At 45.1% G+C, this 18,631-nt stretch overlaps 1 protein-coding gene across 1 annotated transcript in view; it reads left to right on the forward strand.

The window, feature by feature from the left end:
- The first annotated feature begins 4,870 nt into the window (after positions 1–4,870).
- The window catches only part of R3HCC1 (R3H domain and coiled-coil containing 1), a 287,331-nt gene continuing 273,570 nt past the window's right edge, over positions 4,871–18,631 (forward strand). The window contains exon 1 of the mRNA XM_069212662.1: positions 4,871–5,005. Coding sequence (XP_069068763.1) covers positions 4,871–5,005 — 135 coding nt within the window. The remainder of the gene's footprint in view (positions 5,006–18,631) is intronic.

Consider the following 18,631-nt stretch of genomic DNA (forward strand, 5'->3'; position numbering starts at 1 on the left):
AGTATTGTTTGGCAAAAGATGTTGTATCTTTGGAGAAAGCACTCTGCGAAGGCACCAGGCATGAATTACTTAGTCTACAATTCCCAAACTTTCATGGCATTTGGGAAAAGTGGTGTCCATCACTGATATTGAGTATGGAGCCCTTTTTTAGAGTCCACTGTCCGGGATACACTATCACAAGCTCGGTGGATGTTCAGTCTGCTGCATTACAAGTGCATTATAAATAATGCCTAAATAAGGCACTAAGGGGCATATTTACAAGCCCCTTGCACCTCCTTGCGCCACATTAGTGCAATTTTTTTTACGCTAATGTGACATCAAGGAGGCATTTTCGTTGCACCATATTTACAAAGTGGCACAATGCATGCATTGTGCCACTTTGTAAATGCTTGCACCACATTATGTCTGCGCCAAGCATAATGTATACAAAGGTGATGTTCAGACACATCCACATGATTTCACTGTGCCATTTTTAGCATCATTTTTAATGTCTGCCTTAGGAAATTTATGGCGCTAATCCACCAAAGAGCCACAATATTTTTGACACTATTGGCCTAAGTTGCTCTGTTAGACTGGGCATCCTTGGCGTGGTCTCCTCTAACTTTTTGCCTCTGTAGCCCAGGTTGTGGATGTGTGCTATGTTTTTGCTGTTTTTGTTACTCTGGGCACTTTACCACTGCTATCCAGTGTTAAAGTGCAAGTGCTCCTATGTAAAATGTATGTGTAATTGGATTTCCATGACTGGCATATTTGATTTATTAGTAAGTCCCTAGTAAAGTGCACTGGAGGTGCCAGGGCCTGTAAATCAAATGCTACTAGTGGGCCTGCAGCACTGGTTGTGCCACCCACAATAGTAGCTCTGTAAACATGGCTCAGACCTGCCACTGCAGTGTCTGTGTGTGCAGACTTTAACTGCCAATTGCCAGGCCTAAACCTTCCTTTTTCTTACATGTAAGACACCCCTAAGGTAGGCCCTAGGTAGCCCAATGGGCAGGGTGCAGTGTATGTTTAAGGTAGGACATATCCAAATGTGTTTTATTTGTCCTGATAGTGAAATACTGCCAAATTCTGTTTTCACTATTGCAAGGTTTATCTCTCTCATAGGTTAACATAGGGGCTACCTTTAAATATGATTAAAGCATAGATTCCCTTTGGGAGCAGATAGACATATGGAGTTTGGTGACTCTGAACTCAAAATTTAAAAATACATATTTTAGTGAAGTTGGTTTTGAGATTGTGTGCTTGAAAATGCCACTTTTAGAAAGTGAGAATTTTCTTGCTTAAACCATTCTATGACTCTGCCTGTTGTGGATTCCCTGTCTGGGTTAGTTTGACAGTTGGGCTGTTTGCACCTCTCTCTAGACAGTGACACCAAGGGAGCTGGGGTGTAGCCTGCATATCCTGATGAGCCATCTGTGCTAGGAGGGAGGGGAGGAGTGGTCACTTATACCTGAAAGGTCTCTGACTGCCCTCACACAATGCAGTCTCCAACCCCCTAGTGTGTGTCTGGGGCCTGGGCAAGGTAGGATTTCACAAACAAGTGAGACTTTCCTTTGCAGTAGGCCTACTTCAAAGGCCAAAATGGGTATAAGAAGAGCACCCAAAACGCCAGACTTTAGATCACTTCTGGGCATCAAGAGGATCCTCTCCCTGCAGAAGAGCTGAGAAGTGCTGCCCTGCCCGTGACTGTGCTTTCTGGAGCTATCCTGCAGTTGCTGCTTCTTCCTGTGCAAGGGGACTAAGCCTGGACTTTGTTGTGCATTCCTGCTTGTGAAGAAATCTCCAAGGGCTTGTCCTGAGCTTGCCTCATGTTGTTGAAGTCTCATGGCCATCAAAGACTTCTCCTGCCAGCACCTGGACTCTCTTCTGAGACTCCTGCCCTGCCAAGTGATGCCCTATCCAGTTCCTGGGGCCTCGGAAGGTGAAGCAGGCAGACCAAGGCTGACAATCCATGCACAGACCGCTGAGCAGGGAAACTTTAGATGCACCTTCCGAGACGCGGCTCAGAAACAACGCGCCGCCAGCTTCGCCGCTGAAATCTATGCTCCACCTGCATCGCGGCTGGAAGACCAGCGCACGCGGCTGGAGAAACAGCACGCAACACCCGCTGACGGAGGCTGATAATGTCGCAACCCACATAGCGCGTTTTTTCAGATACCATGTAGCAGGATTTTTACGCAAACCTCGCTGGGTGCAGGAAAATGACGTAAAGCCTGCACGGACCTGCGGTGCCTGTCCGGATCAACATATTGCTTTCCTGTGGAGAGGAAAAACGACGCACGCCAACCCGACCGGCGGAGGAACGACTCATGATTTTGTTTGCGAGTGAGAAATCAACGCATCGCTTGCCTTTTCCGACGCACACTCGTCAGTGCGGTGTTATTTTTACGCAACCCAGGTACTTTTCCACGCTAACAAGGTTAGCTCTGTTTTCTAAAGGATTTAGGACTCTTTTTGCTTTTTAATTCCTAACTTGACTTGTGTATAGTGGATTTTTGTTGTTTTGGTCTTGTTTTGTTTAGATAAATATTACCTATTTTTTTAAACCTGTGCTGTGTCATTTTGTAGTGTTTCCACTGAGTTCCTGTGTGTGTTGGTACAAATACTTTACACTTTGATTCTGAAGTTAAGCCTGCCTGCTTGTGCCAAGCCATCAAGGGGGTGAGCAGGGGTTAACTGAGGGTGATTCTTCTTTACCCTGACTAGAGTGAGGGTTCTTGCTTGGACAGGGGGTAACCTGACTGCCAACCAAAGACCCCATTTCTAACATGCGCCATGGTACGCCATATTGTAAATACGACACACATATTGAGTCATTAGGGGGGGCGCAATGAGGCCCAAGAAAAATGGTGCATCTTCTATGATGTGCCACTTTCTTGTAAATATGCCCCTAAGTGCCCACTTCGTCCACATCATCCTTCCTAGGCAACTGAGAAGTTTGTTATCTAAATCCAATGACAACTTGGGGAGAATTGTTTACATGGACACCTCACAATCTGACCCCATCACTTTATTCAGAGAAGTATTCTGAGGAAGCAATCGCATTAAGGAAGTGACTTTGAACATTTGTATTTGGAAGCTATTCCAGATGATAAGTCGATAAGTCGTGAAATAGAAGCAAAATATTGCCTAGAATGCTAAGGGATTTTCTGAACTATTGTGAGTCAGTGCAGTTGGGGCTAGGTTACATTAATTTAACAGACAGGATCCTTAAAACTCAGGACGTTTATAATATATATGATGTATATATTATGTTTAAAGTATTGATAATTCAATGGCCCCAATTACTGTAATCAATAAGGTAAAGCAATACTGTTTTATGTTGTATATTTCAGTTGACAACAGTCCTAACCAGAAATTCATATTAGACATATCAAGATTTGAATGTCTACTTACTGCTAACTAACATGTAGTAACTGCACTGGGTTGATAGTAGATTCTGTTAAGTGTAGAAGCATACAACACTCCTGTTTGATACAGACTACAGGGTTAGTGCTTTCTGGCACTTTGTCAGCTGGTGTGAGAAGGCACCAACCCTGTAAGCAACTCTGTATTATTTTAGGAAGCTGATAGCCCTGAAACCTTATCACTGAGTTGTCTATTGGGAAGGTAGCTACTTTGAGCTTTGTTACTATGTGCTCTCTGATGAAAATAAGCTTAGTTTTTAATTAACTCTTGTGCAACTAGAAATGTAATATACAGCCATTATGATTAGCAATACATTTATCAATTCCTAAGAAACTCTTGACCTTGTTAATAATCATATATTAATATCATGGATAGTGATTATCGTTACTTGAAAGTTCTCCCTACTCCTTGACAGGATCAAGCCCCAAGATCAGACGCACATGATACTTAAAGTCATTAATCTTAACAGAACTTGATTTTCAGAATACCTCTATCTATTCACAAACTATTCTCCAGCAAATTCTCAAAAAAGCAACTGTTCTTTGAAAAAACAAAGTACTGAATCCAAGTAACAAGGTCCTGGCTGCAGCAACCTTGTAGTGTGATTAACTAGCAAGTATGATGTGAAACACAAGAAACTTTATGCCTTATGACCCAAGATGCTAGCTGCAATCTCCAAACAACTGAAGAGTTCAAGGACTGCTGGAAAATATAGTTTTAAGTTTGGAGGCTCATGCATAGAGTATTCCAAAAAGACATGAAGCCTTCAGCTTAATAGATGTATCTTGCGCTTAGCATGAAGTTTGGCTTTACCCTAATTAAAGACCCTTCATCTCTGAGATGTTGACAGTATTACTGATCTCCTAAAACAGATTTCCAAAAAGCTTGTCCATTATCACTAAAGTGAAGAATATCAAAACGAGTTTTGAATGGTCAAGGAAGGAGCTCCTACAAAAGGGGTATTTTGATATATGAAAGAAGACACTCTTAACAACAGAAATGAGCATTATATGTCTAGGATCCATGTTAACCCACATTGGGAATAATAATGTAAACATGTTAGCATTCAACACTAGTATTTAACAGAAACTGTAAAAAATAATCAGTGGTGGAACATGAATACTAGCATGCTACTGGGCTGTATGTTTTATTTATGAGGCTTACTAATAGTGATACTTACCAACCACAAATCGTGAGTCCATGCTTTCACCACTGGGGCCTCAATGCACCATATCAAAAACTGCTAGATGGATATTGGGTTTAGAATAGTATAACTTCAAAGTGGAAAAAACGCCAGGTTTGGGAAAGGTACCACTTATTCCTACTGACCTCTGGCAAAAAAAGTGGAAGAGGAGAAAAAAAGTGTTGACAACTTTTTCTTATCTGTCCCTATGGTGGTGTATGGTCAGAGAGAATAGTAAAAGCAAGAAAGGAAGACAAATCCCGAGAGCAAGTTATTGAGATGGCTTTGCTGGGATCACCTTCAAAGGAAGCTGTGGAGAAAAAGTTGCAATCCAATTGGAAAGTAAGAAATGAGATGAGTCTGCACATTAAGAAACCACGGAAAGGAGAAAAACTAATTCCAGAAGAGTGCAAAGTGAGAAAAACATAATTTTGGCTTTATAGGGTCACATCCTTAGATCCATAATTAAACACATGGTTGGAGCCCACTATTGGTGGCCAGACTTCAATGACAGGTCACATTTTAGGAGATTGTGTCAGTAGTGTAGCCAGCAACATGGTCAAGATTGTGTTCAAATCTCGCTTTACACCAATGGAAAAAATCCAACAAACTATGAAACAGTTTTACTGTTTATTTAATCAGATTTAGTAGTGAAGTTGGTGTTGAAAGATTTCTTTTATTTTCAGTAGATTGCCGCACTAAACAGGTGGTAGTGCAATTCGTGAAATGACACACTTGAAAGCACTGACTGAATTATTAAAGAAACGTTCATCAAGGATGGTATGCTGTAAGCTTTAGGTACTGACAATGATGTACAGTTAAGGTCAGAAAGCATGGACATGTTTTTCACGATTCGCCAATCAAACATTAGAGCAATACACTTTATTGGGCATAAGCCAACAAAATGGTAGAAAGGGCAAACAGGATGGTTAAAGAATGCCTACAATTAACATGTGCAAATAGAATACTGGAAATCTCTTAAAAAAAAGTCATATGAGCATATCACTCTACCCCAAACACTGTAACAGGTGTTTAACCTTTTATACACTTGAAAAGCAGATAACCAGTACAAAAGTAGCACCTTCATGGATTACTAGGAACAGTCAAGTATTTGTGGATGGGGCATTCTTAGATAGGTTTCAAGAAATCAAGAGAAATATACACACACATATTAATTACCTCATGAAATATGTGAAGCACACAAGATGGAAATATAAGATAGAGTGCAGGTCATAAGTAGATAGGAGTAGCAGAGGTGGATAGGAGGATATGGATAGTAGAGGGAGAAAGGCAACTATTGTTACAGTACCAACGCGGATCAATGAAATGAGATAAATATTTGGTAGAGTTTGAAAACAGTTAGATCTGGGACTTATAAAGGATATGTAAACCTACTGAATTATCCCTTTCTTCTCCAAATTTGATCAATGAGGAAATCAACCACTAATCAGAGAACCACAGAAATAAATCAGCAAGGGTGATAAAACCTTCCTGCCATTACAGAGATTATGCTAAGTGTTAGAAATGGGGTCTTTGGTTGACAGTCAGGTTACCCCCTGTTTAAGCAGGACCCTCACTCTAGTCAGGGTAAAAGAGAATCACCCTCAGCTAACCCCTGCTTACCCCCTTGGTAGCTTGGCAGAGCAGTAGGCTAAACTTCAGAGTGCTAGGTGTAAAGTATTTGTACCAACACACACAGTAACATAATGAAAACACTCAAAAATGACACAACACAGGTTTAGAAAAATAGGAAATATTTATCTAAACAAAACAAGACCAAAACGACAAAAATCCACAATACACAAGTCAAGTTATCAATTTAAAAAAAAGAGTCTTTAAGTAGTTTTAAACACACGCTAGCGCTGCTAGCGTGAACATGTACCTGGTGCACGTAAAAAATAACCTCGCACGCACGGGAGGGTGTGCGTCAAAAAGGGCTTGCAATGTGTCGATATCACTCACAAGCGAGACCTTGCTTTGTTTCCCCCTTCTGTCGAGTCGGCGTGCATCGGTTCTTCTCTCCGCAGGAGAGCGATGCGTCGATTCGGTCCACACACAGGTCCAGGCAGGCCTTGCGTTGTTTTTGCACACACAACGATGGTTCGCATCAGAAATCTAGCCGCACGATGATCCGAAAACCACGCAGCGCGGGTTGCGATCTCCCAGCCTCCGTCAGCGATGCTGCGCGTCATTTCTCCTACTCCGTGTGGCGATCTTTTCCCTGCACGGCGCTTTGTGCATAGATTTCTTCCTCTTAGGGTGTCAGCTTCTCCTTTCAGGGCCCCAAGAACTGGATGGGCCCCACAGGGCAGAGTAGGAGTCTCTCCAGAGACTCCAGGTGCTGGCAGAGAGAAGTCTTTGCTGTCCCTGAGACTTCAAACAACAGGAGGCAAGCTCTAAATCAAGCCCTTGGAGATTTCTTCTCAAGATGAAGGCACACAAAGTCCAGTCTTTGCCCTCTTACTCTGGCAGAAGCAGCAACTGCAGGATAGCTCCACAAAGCACAATCACAGGCAGGGCAGCTCTTCTTCCTCAGCTCTTCTTCAGGCAGAGGTTCCTCTTGTTTCCAGCAGTGTTTCTCAAGTCTGTGGTTTTGGGTTCCCTTCTTATACCCAATTTCTCCTTTGAAGTAGGCCTACTTCAAAGTAAAGTCTCTTTTGAATGTGAAATCCTGCCTTGCCCAGGCCAGGCCCCAGACACTCACCAGGGGGTTGGAGATTGCATTGTGTGAGGGCAAGCACAGCCCTTTCAGGTGTGACTGACCACTCCTCCCCCCTCCTAGCACAGATGGCTCATCAGGACATGCAGGCTACACCCCAGCTCCCTTTGTGTCACTGTATAGTGTGAGGTGCAACCAGCCCAACTGTCAAACTGACCCAGACAGGGAATCCACAAACAGGCAGAGTCACAGAAATGGTATAAGCAAGAAAATGCTCACTTTCTAAAAGTGGCATTTTCAAACACACAATCTTAAAATCAACTTTACTAAAAGATGTATTTTTAAAATGTGAGCTCAGAGACCCCAAACTCCACATGTCCATCCACTCCCAAAGGGAATCTACACTTTAATCAGATTCAAAGGTAGCCCCCATGCTAACCTATGACATGCCTTGCAACAGTGAAAAACAAATTTAGCAATATTTCACTGTCAGGACATATAAAACACATTACTGTATGTCCTACCTTAACCATACACTGCACCCTGCCCTTGGGGCTACATAGGGTCTACCTTAGAGGTGTTTGACATGTAAGGGGAAGGTTTAGGTGCGCACACTTGCCAAGTCGAATTTACAGTTAAAACTGCACGCACAGACACTGCAGTGACAGGTCTGAGACATGATTACAGAGCTACTTATGTGGGTGGCATGACCAGTGCTGCAGGCCCACTAGTAGCATTTGATTTACAGGCCCTGGCACCTCCAGTGCACTTTACTAGGGACTTACTAATAAATCAAATATGCCAATCATGGATAAGCCAATTACATACACATTTTGTAAAGGAGCACTTGCACTTTAGCACTGGTTAGCAGTGGTAAAGTGCCCAGAGTAACAAAAACAGTGAAATCAGACTCCAGCACACATCAACAACCTGGGAAACAGAGGCAAAAAGTTAAGGGAGACCACGTCAAGGGTGAAAAGGCTAACACGTGTTCCCCCCAGCTGAAAGTGGGGAGCAACTACCCAACCTCATGGGAGTTCTCATCACTAAGGCTGAAGAACCTGGACAGACCATCAGCATTGGCGTGCTCTGTACCAGGACGGTGTTCCACCGTAAAGTGCATCCCCTGTAGGGAAATGGGCCACCTCAACCGTTTTGGATTCTCACTCCTCATCTGCATTAAACATCTGAGGGGCCTGTGGTCGGTCTGAACTCGGAAGTGAGTCCCAAACAAGTAGGGTCTTAGCTTCTTCAGTGCCCAGACCACAGCACTTCATGTTCTATGGCACTCCACCTACGTTCCCTGGGTAGTAACCTCCTGCTAATGAAGGCTACAGGTTGATCTAGGCCCTCTTCATTAAGCTGTGAGAGTACTGCTCCAATACCATGATCTGAGGTGTCTGTTTGCACAACAAACTCCTTGGAGTAGTCAGGTGCCTTCAGCACAGGTGCTGTGCACATGGCAGCCTTCAGGGCAATAAAAGCGTTCTGGCAAGCCTCTGTCCAGATCACTTTCCTGGGTTGCTTCTTAGAAGTCAACTCAGTTAATGGGGTAATACTGGTACCATATCCCTTAACAAACCTCCTGTAGTATCCTGTGAGACCTAAAAAGGCTCTCACTTCAGTCTGGGTCTTGGGAGGCTCCCAAGCCAAAATTGTGTCAATCTTAGGGTGCCACCTGGCCACTCCCCACCTGGTGTCCTAAGTACACCACAGAACCCTGCCCTATTTGGCACTTGCTCGCCTTAATAGTGAGGCCTGCCTTCTGCAGGGCCTCTAACACTCTCCAGAGGTGTTGCAGGTGTTTCCTCCCATGTGGAACTAAACACAGTAATATCATCCAGGTAGGCGGCACTGAACTCATCCAGCCCAGCCAACACCTGGTTGACCAACCTCTGAAAGGTGGTAGGGGCATTCTTCATCCCAAATGGCATCACTTTAAATTGAAAGTGCCCATCTGGAGTAGAGAATGCTGACCTCTCCTTGGCCCCCTCAGTTAAGGCAATCTGCCAGTGCCCAGATGTTAAATCAAATGTACTGAGGTACTTGGCAGCTCCCAACCGGTTAATGAGCTCATCAGCTCAGGGGATGGGGTGTGCGTCAGTCTTGCTGACTGCATTGAGTTCCCGGTAGCCCACACAGAACCTGAGTTCTGGAGTGGCACCAGGTGCAGCAGCCTTTGGGACCAATACCACTGCGCTGGCCCAAGGTCTGCTGGAGTGCTCAATAACCCCTAGGGCGAGCATTTTGGATACCTTATCCTTAATGCATGCCCTGACCCCGTCAGTCATCCTGTAAACCTCCTGTTTAATAGGTGTACTGTCCCCAGTGTCCACATCATGTGTGCACAAGTGTGTGACTCCTGGGATCAGGGAAAACAGTGAGGAAAACTGTCCCAACACGTGGCGACAGTCACCTTGCTGCTCCTCAGTCAGGGAGGGGGAGAGGATCATTCCCTCCACTGACCCATCTTGTTCTCCTGCAGACAGGAGGTCAGGAAGAGGCTCACTCTCCTCCTCTACCTCATCATCTGTCGCAAGGAACATGGACAGTTCAGTCCGCTCAAAGTGAGGTTTGAGGCGGTTGACATACAGGAACCTTAAAGGGTTCCTTGGAGACCGCAAGTCCACCAGGTAGGTGACTTCACTCTTGCGCTCCATCACCTCAATTGGCCCAGTCCACTTACCCTAGAGCGCCCCAGGCTCCGCTGGTGCCATCACCCACACTTTTTGTCCAGGTTGAAACTCAACCAGAGTGGCATTCTGGTCATACCAGCGTTTCATGTCCTCCTGGCTTGCTTTCAGGTTCTCGTGAACGAGACTCCTGAAGCGGGCAGTCTGTTTTCTCAGAGCCAGCATGTAACTGAATACATCCTGGGGGGGTTTAGTAGGAGCTTTCTCCAATGCTTCCTTAACCAGACTCAAAGGTCCCCTCACAGGGTGGCCATAAATCATCTCAAAGGCACTAAACCCAAGTCCCTTTTGAGGCACCTCCTTGTAGGCGAACAGAAGGCATGGCAAGAGGACGTCCCACTTCCGCCTCAAGGGCTCTGACAGACCCCATGCGAGTAAAAACCCCCATCACAGCATGACCCACCACAGGGGAAGTGATTGATCTCAAAGGAATGGCTTCTGGGTACCGGGTGGCATGGTCCACCAAGACCAGAATAAACCTGTTGCCCATGGCTGTCTTGGGATCCAGAGACCCCACATTGTTAATGCCTACCCTCTCAAAGGGAGTACTGACAACAGGCAAAGGCTGGAGGGGAGCTTTACATTTCATCCCACTCTTGCCACTTGCCTGACAAGTCTGACAAGACCTGCAATGTGCATCTGAGTGCCTGCGCATTAGGGGCCAGTAAAAGTGGGTGACAAGCCTCTCAAAGGTCTTGTCCTGCCCCAAATGTCCAGCTAAAGGCACATCATGAGCCAACCCCAGTAGGAAGGCCCTGAAGCACTGGGGTACCACCAGCACACAAGCTGACCCAGGGTCAGGAACCTTAGGCTCTCTATACAGGAGGTAATCCTCCCAATAAATCAGGTTTGAACCTGGCTCCTTGCCAGCCGCCTGGTATGCAGCCTGCTGCCGCAAACCCTCTGAAGTATGGCATGCCTTCTGTGCTACACAGAATGCTTCCCTGGTGGGCACCCTTCCTGCTGCCACTGCGACAGCTCAGGGACCTCCCCCAGTTCAGCCACCTGTTCCCCTATAGGCTCTGGGGCTTCACCCTCAGGCTCCGCCTCCTCCCGGATCGTGGGAACTTCTGGGGACGACGGTTTCCCGCGCCCCCTGCCCTTCCTCTTCTTGGCAGTCCCCTGGGCCACTGTTTCAGGCTCCAGGGGCTCTTGATTACCCCGACGGGCTGCCATTGACCGGGTGGATATGCATACCCACCTAGGCAGACCCAACATCTCCAAGTGAGACCTGTGTTCCACCTCCTTCCAAGGGGAATCCTTCAGGTCATTGCCAAGCAAACAATCAACAGGCATGGTTGGACTCACATTTACCTTCAAGGAACCTGAGACCCCCCCCATTCAAAAGGAGCCTGCACTACTCTGCACAGGCACTCTGAGTTGTCCACTGCAACTACTTGGTGAAGTACCCGGGGATCAATCTGCTCTTCAGACACCAGCTGACTCCTCACTGTAGTCACGCTGGCTCCTGTGTCTCTCAGAGCCTCCACCCTCTGTCCATTAATGGTCACCCACTGCCTGTACTTCTTAGTGTTTTCAGGCACTAGGGTTCTCTGGACCATCTCACTGTCCCTTAGTGAGACAAGGGTCATCTCAGCTGGTTCCGACCCACCTGAAACCAACTCCTCCCCAAGCGCTACACTGGCCAAACCCTGGGACAGCGCACCAGTTGGTGCCGGTGTACTTTTGGGGCATTTGGAGTCCCCCCTCACATGACCCACCTGGTCACATGCATAGCACTTATGTGGGGGACCACCTGCCACTGGCTTCCCTTTGGAGAACCAAGGCTTCTTTTCACTGAGGGGTTGGGAATCCTTACCCTGGGAATCAGTTTGGGGCCCTTTAGAGAACTCCCCCTGTTTACCCTTACCCCCCCTTTCTTCTGAGAGGGACCCTGCCCACCCTTGGCGTGGTCTCCCCCATTCCTCTTCTGGACCCTGGTCCTCTCCCAGCGGTCTGCTTCCTGCGCAAGCTTCTTGGGGTCAGTCAGCTTGCTGTCAATCAGGTACTGGCGCAGCTCTGGAAAACATAAACTGTACAAGTGCTCCCAAGCAATCAGATTGTAAAGCCCCTCATACGTAGTTACCTTACTGCCCTTCACCCAACCATCCAGTGACCTGCAATAAGAATCAACACATTCCAACCATGTTTGGGATTCCTTCTTCTTGTAGGACCTAAACTTATCCTTGTACTGCTCAGGGGTAAGACCATACCTTGTAAGCAAGGCATCCTTCATGCTAGAGTAGGTGAGATTCTGAGCATCCCCTAAGGCTGTCAGTGTATCCCTCCCCTCTACCTCAAAGTGCTTCCACAGACCCGCCCCCCTATGAGCTTCGGGGACCAGATTCTTGTGGAGAGCAGACTCATTCCCATTGAACGACAAGTATATGTCATCCTCCCTCTTGTAATCCATCACAAGGTCTTTAGGAACATGCACCCTCCTCTCAGGCGACTCTTTCTGGTAGCCACGGTGCTGCTGATGGAGGGAAAGCCAAAGGCAGTCCGTGCCCTCCAGAAGGAGTCCCCGAGGGAAAAAAGCCCAAAAAGGGGGAAAAAAGTCAAAAATAGGAGCTCCTGAAACAAAAACAAGAGCAAAGAAAATCAGAACAAAAAAGTTAAGTGACCAGGAAAAAGCTGGAACAAAATCAGAAATTCAATATCTGACGCTGAAGAACAGGAGCGAAGATCACCACCCAAAGGAAGTGTTGCAACGCAAAGAGAAAAGGAATCAAAAAACCTTATATACCCAAAGAGCAGGAAGTGACCGACAGGAAGAAAAAAGTGGCCATATTGAATTGGGATCAAGTTGTAGAATGCAATAGGAAAAGCACCATAGTGAATAGGGACCCAGTGCATGCAGGGAAAAAAGGAAGGCATGCTGGGAAGAGAAAGGAAATATGGGTAGGAAGGAAAATATAAGTTGAGAAGAAAAGCAAGGATGACAGAAAGAAGAAAAAAGAGAAGGTGAGTGGGGGATGCAGAAACTACCGGGGGCGCGCCGCGCAATTACAAAAACAAGGCCCCATGCCCAATATGGGGCCTCGATAAATATAAGAAAAGCTCGGGGCGCGGCGCGTCCTCCTGCGGTACGCTGCGTCCCGAGCCGAACATTCGGCCGGCGCCACAGCAGGAACCACGGCACGCTGCGCGACAGGATGAGCTCTTACTGGGACAGTCAAAACTTTTACAGAGCTGCTTCAACTAAGCCTTGGTATAACTCTCCAATTTCTCAAGGTCAAAGTCAGCTCCAACTGATGCATCTCCTGCTTGGGACATGATGAAGATTCAAAACAAGTGCGAAGTTCCAAAGGCAGAAAAACAAGTTCCCAAATGAAGCTCCAAAGAAAGTCAATCAAGGAATCAATGAAAAAATGGAAGTAGAACAAAAACAGCACCAAAGAGAAAAAATCAGAAGATCACTAAACAAGTAGTATGTGGTCACGTAGTGGTCTGCACTCAAAGTAGTAGTGTACACTTAATCACTGTAAGTACAAATACAAGTCCAAATCCCAACCGATGATCAACAATGTTAGAAATGGGGTCTTTGGTTGGCAGTCAGGTTACCCCCTGTTCAAGCAAGGACCCTCACTCTAGTCAGGGTAAAAGAGAATCACCCTCAGCTAACCCCTGCTTACCCCCTTGGTAGCTCAGCAGAGCAGTAGGCTTAACTTCAGAGTGCTAGGTGTAAAGTATTTGTACCAACACACACAGTAACATGATAAAATGACACAAAACAGGTTTAGAAAAAAAGGAAATATTTATCTAAACAAAACAAGACCAAAACAACAAAAATCCACAATACACAAGTCATCAATTTAAAAAAAAGAGTCTTTGAATAGTTTTAAACACACACTAGTACCTGGTGCGCGTCAAAAATAACCCCACACGGGTGGGTGTGCGTCAAAAAGGGCTTGCGAAGCGTCGATATCACTCACGAGCGAGACCCTGCGTTGTTTCCCCCTTCTGTCGAGTTGGCGTTCGTCGGTTCCTCTCTCCGCAGGAGAGCGATGCATCGATTCGGTCCGCACAAGGGTCCAGGCAGGCCTTGCGTTGTTTTTGCACGCACAATGATGGTTCACATCAGAAATCCAGCCGCACGATGATCCGAACACCACGAAGTGCGGGTTGCAATCTCCCAGCCTCTGTCAGCGATGCTGCGCATCGTTTCTCCTGCTCCGTGCATCTATCTTTTCCCGGCACAACGCTCTGTGCGTGGATTTCTTCCTCTTAGGCTGCCAGCTTCTCCTTTCAGGGTCCCAGGAACTGGATGGGCACCACAGGGCAGAGTAGGAGTCTCTCCAGGTGCTGGCAGAGAGAAGTCTTTGCTGTCCCTGAGACTTCACACAACAGGAGGCAAGCTCTAAATCAAGCCCTTGGAGATTTCTTCTCAAGATGGAAGGCACACAAAGTCCAGTCTTTGCCCTCTTACTCTGGCAGAAGCAGCAACTGCATGATAACTCCACAAAGCACAGTCACAGGCAGGGCAGCTCATCTTCCTCAGCTCTTCAGCTCTTCTCCAGGCAGAGGTTCCTCTTGTTTCCAGAAGTGTTTCTCAAGTCTGTGGTTTTGGGTGCCCTTCTTATACCCAATTTCTCCTTTAAAGTAGGCCTTCTTCAAAGTAAAGTCTCTTTTGAATGTGAAATCCTGCCTTGCCCAGGCCAGGCCCCAGACACTCACCAGGGGGTTGGAGATTGCATTGTGTAAGGGCAGGCACAGCCCTTTTAGGTGTGAGTGACCACTCCACCCGTCCCTCCTAGCACAGATGGCTCATCAGGATATGCAGGCTACACCCCAGCTCCCTTTGTGTTACTGTGTAGTGTGAGGTGCAACCAGCCCAACTGTCAAACTGACCCAGACAGGGAATCCACAAACAGGCAGAGTCACAGAAATGGTATAAGCAAGAAAATGCTCACTTTCTAAAAGTGGCATTTTCAAACACACAATCTTAAAATCAACTTTACTAAAAGATGTATTTTTAAACTGTGAGCTCAGAGACCCCAAACTCCGCATGTCTATCCACTCCCAAAGGGAATCTACACTTTAATCATATTTAAAGGTAGCCCCCATGTTAACCTATGAGAGGGACAGGCCTTGCAACAGTGAAAAACAAATTTAGCAATATTTCACTGTCAGGACATATAAAACACATTACTGTATGTCCTCCCTTAACCATACACTGCACCCTGCCCTTGATGCTACCTAGGGCCTACCTTAGGGGTGTTTGACATGTAAAGGGAAGGTTTAGGTGGGTACAATTGCCAAGTCGAATTTACAGTTAAAACTGCACACATAGACACTGCAGTGGCAGGTCTGAGACATGATTACAGAGCTACTTATGTGGGTGGCACAACCAGTGCTGCAGGCCCACTAGTAGCATTTGATTTACAGGCCCTGGCACCTCCAGTGCACTTTACTAGGGACTTACTAATAGATCAAATATGCCAATCATGGATAAGCCAATTACATACACATTTTGTAAAGGAGCACTTGCGCTTTAGCACTGGTTAGCAGTGGTAAAGTGCCCAGAGTAACAAAAACAGTAAAATCAGAGTCCAGCACACATCAACAACCTGGGGAACAGAGACAAAATGTTAAGGGAGACCACGTCAAGGGTGAAAAGTCTAACATTAAGTAACTATCTGCTGAATATGACAGTACACTCCTCTCAAATCGTCTTCCTCCTTTTCCTTTCTCGAGAAGATGTGTAAATTATCAGACTGTTATGGCATGTTCCTCTGTCCTCCTTCTTCACGCATTTCATTTTCTTGGTCCATTGTTCTTTGCCCTTAACCCTTCTAGCATTTTCTTTCTTTGGGATGTTGCAATTTTTCTGAACCTAAAGGTTTCACAACTGGTAGATAAAGGTTTTCAGCTACTGCTGGAAGACTGTGATTGATGGTGTTGCTTTATTTAATAAAACTACTTGGAAGCCCTTCTTTTTTGTGAGAAGACTAAAATGAATTTATTAAAAAAGCACTAACATGACATAAATAGGATGTATGGCTCAGGAGTCATAAAAACAACTAAAGCACTCATAGAAAACCATTATATTAGAAAATCCAACATTATTGTATGGGGTGCAGTTGACTGGTTGTTAGGCTTTCTTAACAGACCCACTGGAAATTGATTGAGGTGGGACAAGACCTATGTGGTCATCCCTGCCAAGTGAAACTACTTTTGTGACAAGGCGAGAATTCACTGCTGAGATGAATTTCACAGGCCTCCACAGTGGGCCTGCATGTCTAAATAGTGTGGTCAATGATATTGGTATGCAGATAAATCGATTTTGGAATATCGATTACCAAAATATCACCTAGGAAAGTATATGTAGGGAAGTATAGATGTACTGTTCTTAACTTCACATCAAATTCCTTGCTCAGATGTTAGTAGATGATATTGGAGAGTGGATTGAAAAGCAAACCCAATACTTTGGTGGAGCACCCACACGTCTAGGTGCAATAATTTTAGAGGTCTGCTGAAGCTTTAAGCAATGCTTCAAGAATCTCAGTGCATTGCATAGCCGTAAATCAGTACACCGAAAGTCACATTGTTATCAGTCCCAACTTGATGACTTGTCTTTCTCGCGCCATTTATCTTCACATAAACAAACTTTTCTAGAGGATGAAAGTTGTAAGTGGGACATAGCTGTAGCCTCCAGCTAGACAGGGCATTGTGAAATCCGATACCTTGTTTAATGATGACCCGCTACAGCTTTTATACAAGCAGCAAACTGCTCAGTGTGGGACAGACCAGGAAATCATGATGTTAAGGTCACCTCTTTATTGGCTTACATTCTTGTCTTTGTCCTGCAGAGATGAAAAGGTCCTAAGCCCAAAATTGTAGAACGTGCAGGTATATATATTTTGTTCTGTTACTCCAAATATGTCCAACCTTTTGGGAAATGTCATTTGAACACCAAGCCTGGGGTTCATTTGGAAAAATGCTTTTACACAGTTTCATTCAGGACCAAAGCCAAAAGTTCAGTTCCAAATGATCTTGCCCCTCGCTAAAGCTGCATCTGCAGGTTATAGCTGACTCTGCTTCTTTAATGTTTCACACTCTGCTTTTTAGAAAAGTAGATCCACTGGAGTCAGACTTCTTCTGATCAAATCCTGGGCCATCTTAATCTTGTGGGGTTGCATGAGATCAGACCAGGCAAAGTATAATAGACATCATGTTCGAACTGGTTTACTAAAAGTTTGGAATATAACAATCTTGTACAAAGATTTTTCAAGGGTGTGACCAGGATTGCGAATATGGCAGTCACAAGCCTCTGAGTTCCCACATTGCCAGCCTGGCCTCATTCCAGAGTTAGCCTGTCAGCTTTAAAAAAATACAAGACACAGAAGAGAGAATCGGTGAGGATGCTCCTGGGGACGTTTTGGCATTACAGCCTTCGAGCACGGAAGCCGAAATAGTGTTGAGACTGTCCTCACCCCCACCTAAGTTTCTTTAGTGGGAACTAAGAGGGAACTTACCTAGGGCTGAGAGGCAGCAACAAATGCATTGAAGGGGAGATGCTATAGCAAAGCATTTACTTTGAGACAGAGGTACACACAGCACAAAGAAGAACCAGGGGCCTAATGTACTATCCTTGAGTGGTGGGGAGGCTGCTGGTGGGGCAAAGTGGCAGTCGTGAAGATGAAGAGGGAGGTGAACAGACTGTGGTGGCCATTTGGAAGCACATGTGCTTGGTCAAGAAAGGAAGAAATATGGGTATCATTAGAAGTACCCAAACACACAAAAAAAGTCCAATAAGTCCAATAGTCACAGAGTAGTCATTCTTCGAAGTGAAGCTTTATTCTCCAAAGAGTTGTTGTACACATATAAGTCTCTACACATAAAAGTAACCAACACGTGTTTCATCCCTTGGACTTTCTCAAGGCTGCAAAGAATATATATATATACAAAATCTAATATCATTAAAGAAGATCAATTAAAGACAACAGAAATGCACCAAAACAATGGATAACAAAAAAGAGTGTATGAGACAAACGGTCTCTAGACAGGATATAGCTACAAAAACAACTAGAAGGGAAAAAATCAAGGGGAAGAGAAGAACAAACAATGAGAAAAGGGATGACCATAAAGTCGATATCATGCAATCAAAGGAAATAAATAGGGACCAGCGGGACTAGGCACATGTACCCCTAAGGATGATGTCATGGTTGTCAATCTTTCTGATTATGTAATAAATGTACATAAAATTAAAATTCTCAGCAAAGGCTTGGGTTTTTGTTCCACTTTGTTAGCTAATTTTGTTGACCCACACATCAATTGTTTCATGTTTGTACGCAAGTTGAAACTGTTAAAATTCTTTCAGAACAAAGAAATAACACAGGTCATTCCTCGAGAGGCTATTTGGATTGTAATATGACAATCAAGGATGTGAGAATTGTACAAGTGTAATTGTCTTTAGATGATGTACATGGTACCTCACCTTCCTTAGCACAAGTGTTAGAGGATCTTGACATTAATCCTTATTTAGATTTAGATAGTGGTCTAAAAATCCGATCCAAGTTCACCCCGTCACTACCGCCCGAAAATGTAACTGATTTCTTTTACCAGGCGGTGACACAAGATCTTTACAAGTTAGAAGACTCATACATACATGGTCTTAAACATATATGATGGCATAACATCACCAGACAGCAGAGTGAAGCACTACATACACTTGCCACTAATACT

This window comes from Pleurodeles waltl, chromosome 11, assembly GCF_031143425.1.
Source record: "Pleurodeles waltl isolate 20211129_DDA chromosome 11, aPleWal1.hap1.20221129, whole genome shotgun sequence".
Classification (NCBI taxonomy): Eukaryota; Metazoa; Chordata; class Amphibia; order Caudata; family Salamandridae; genus Pleurodeles; species Pleurodeles waltl.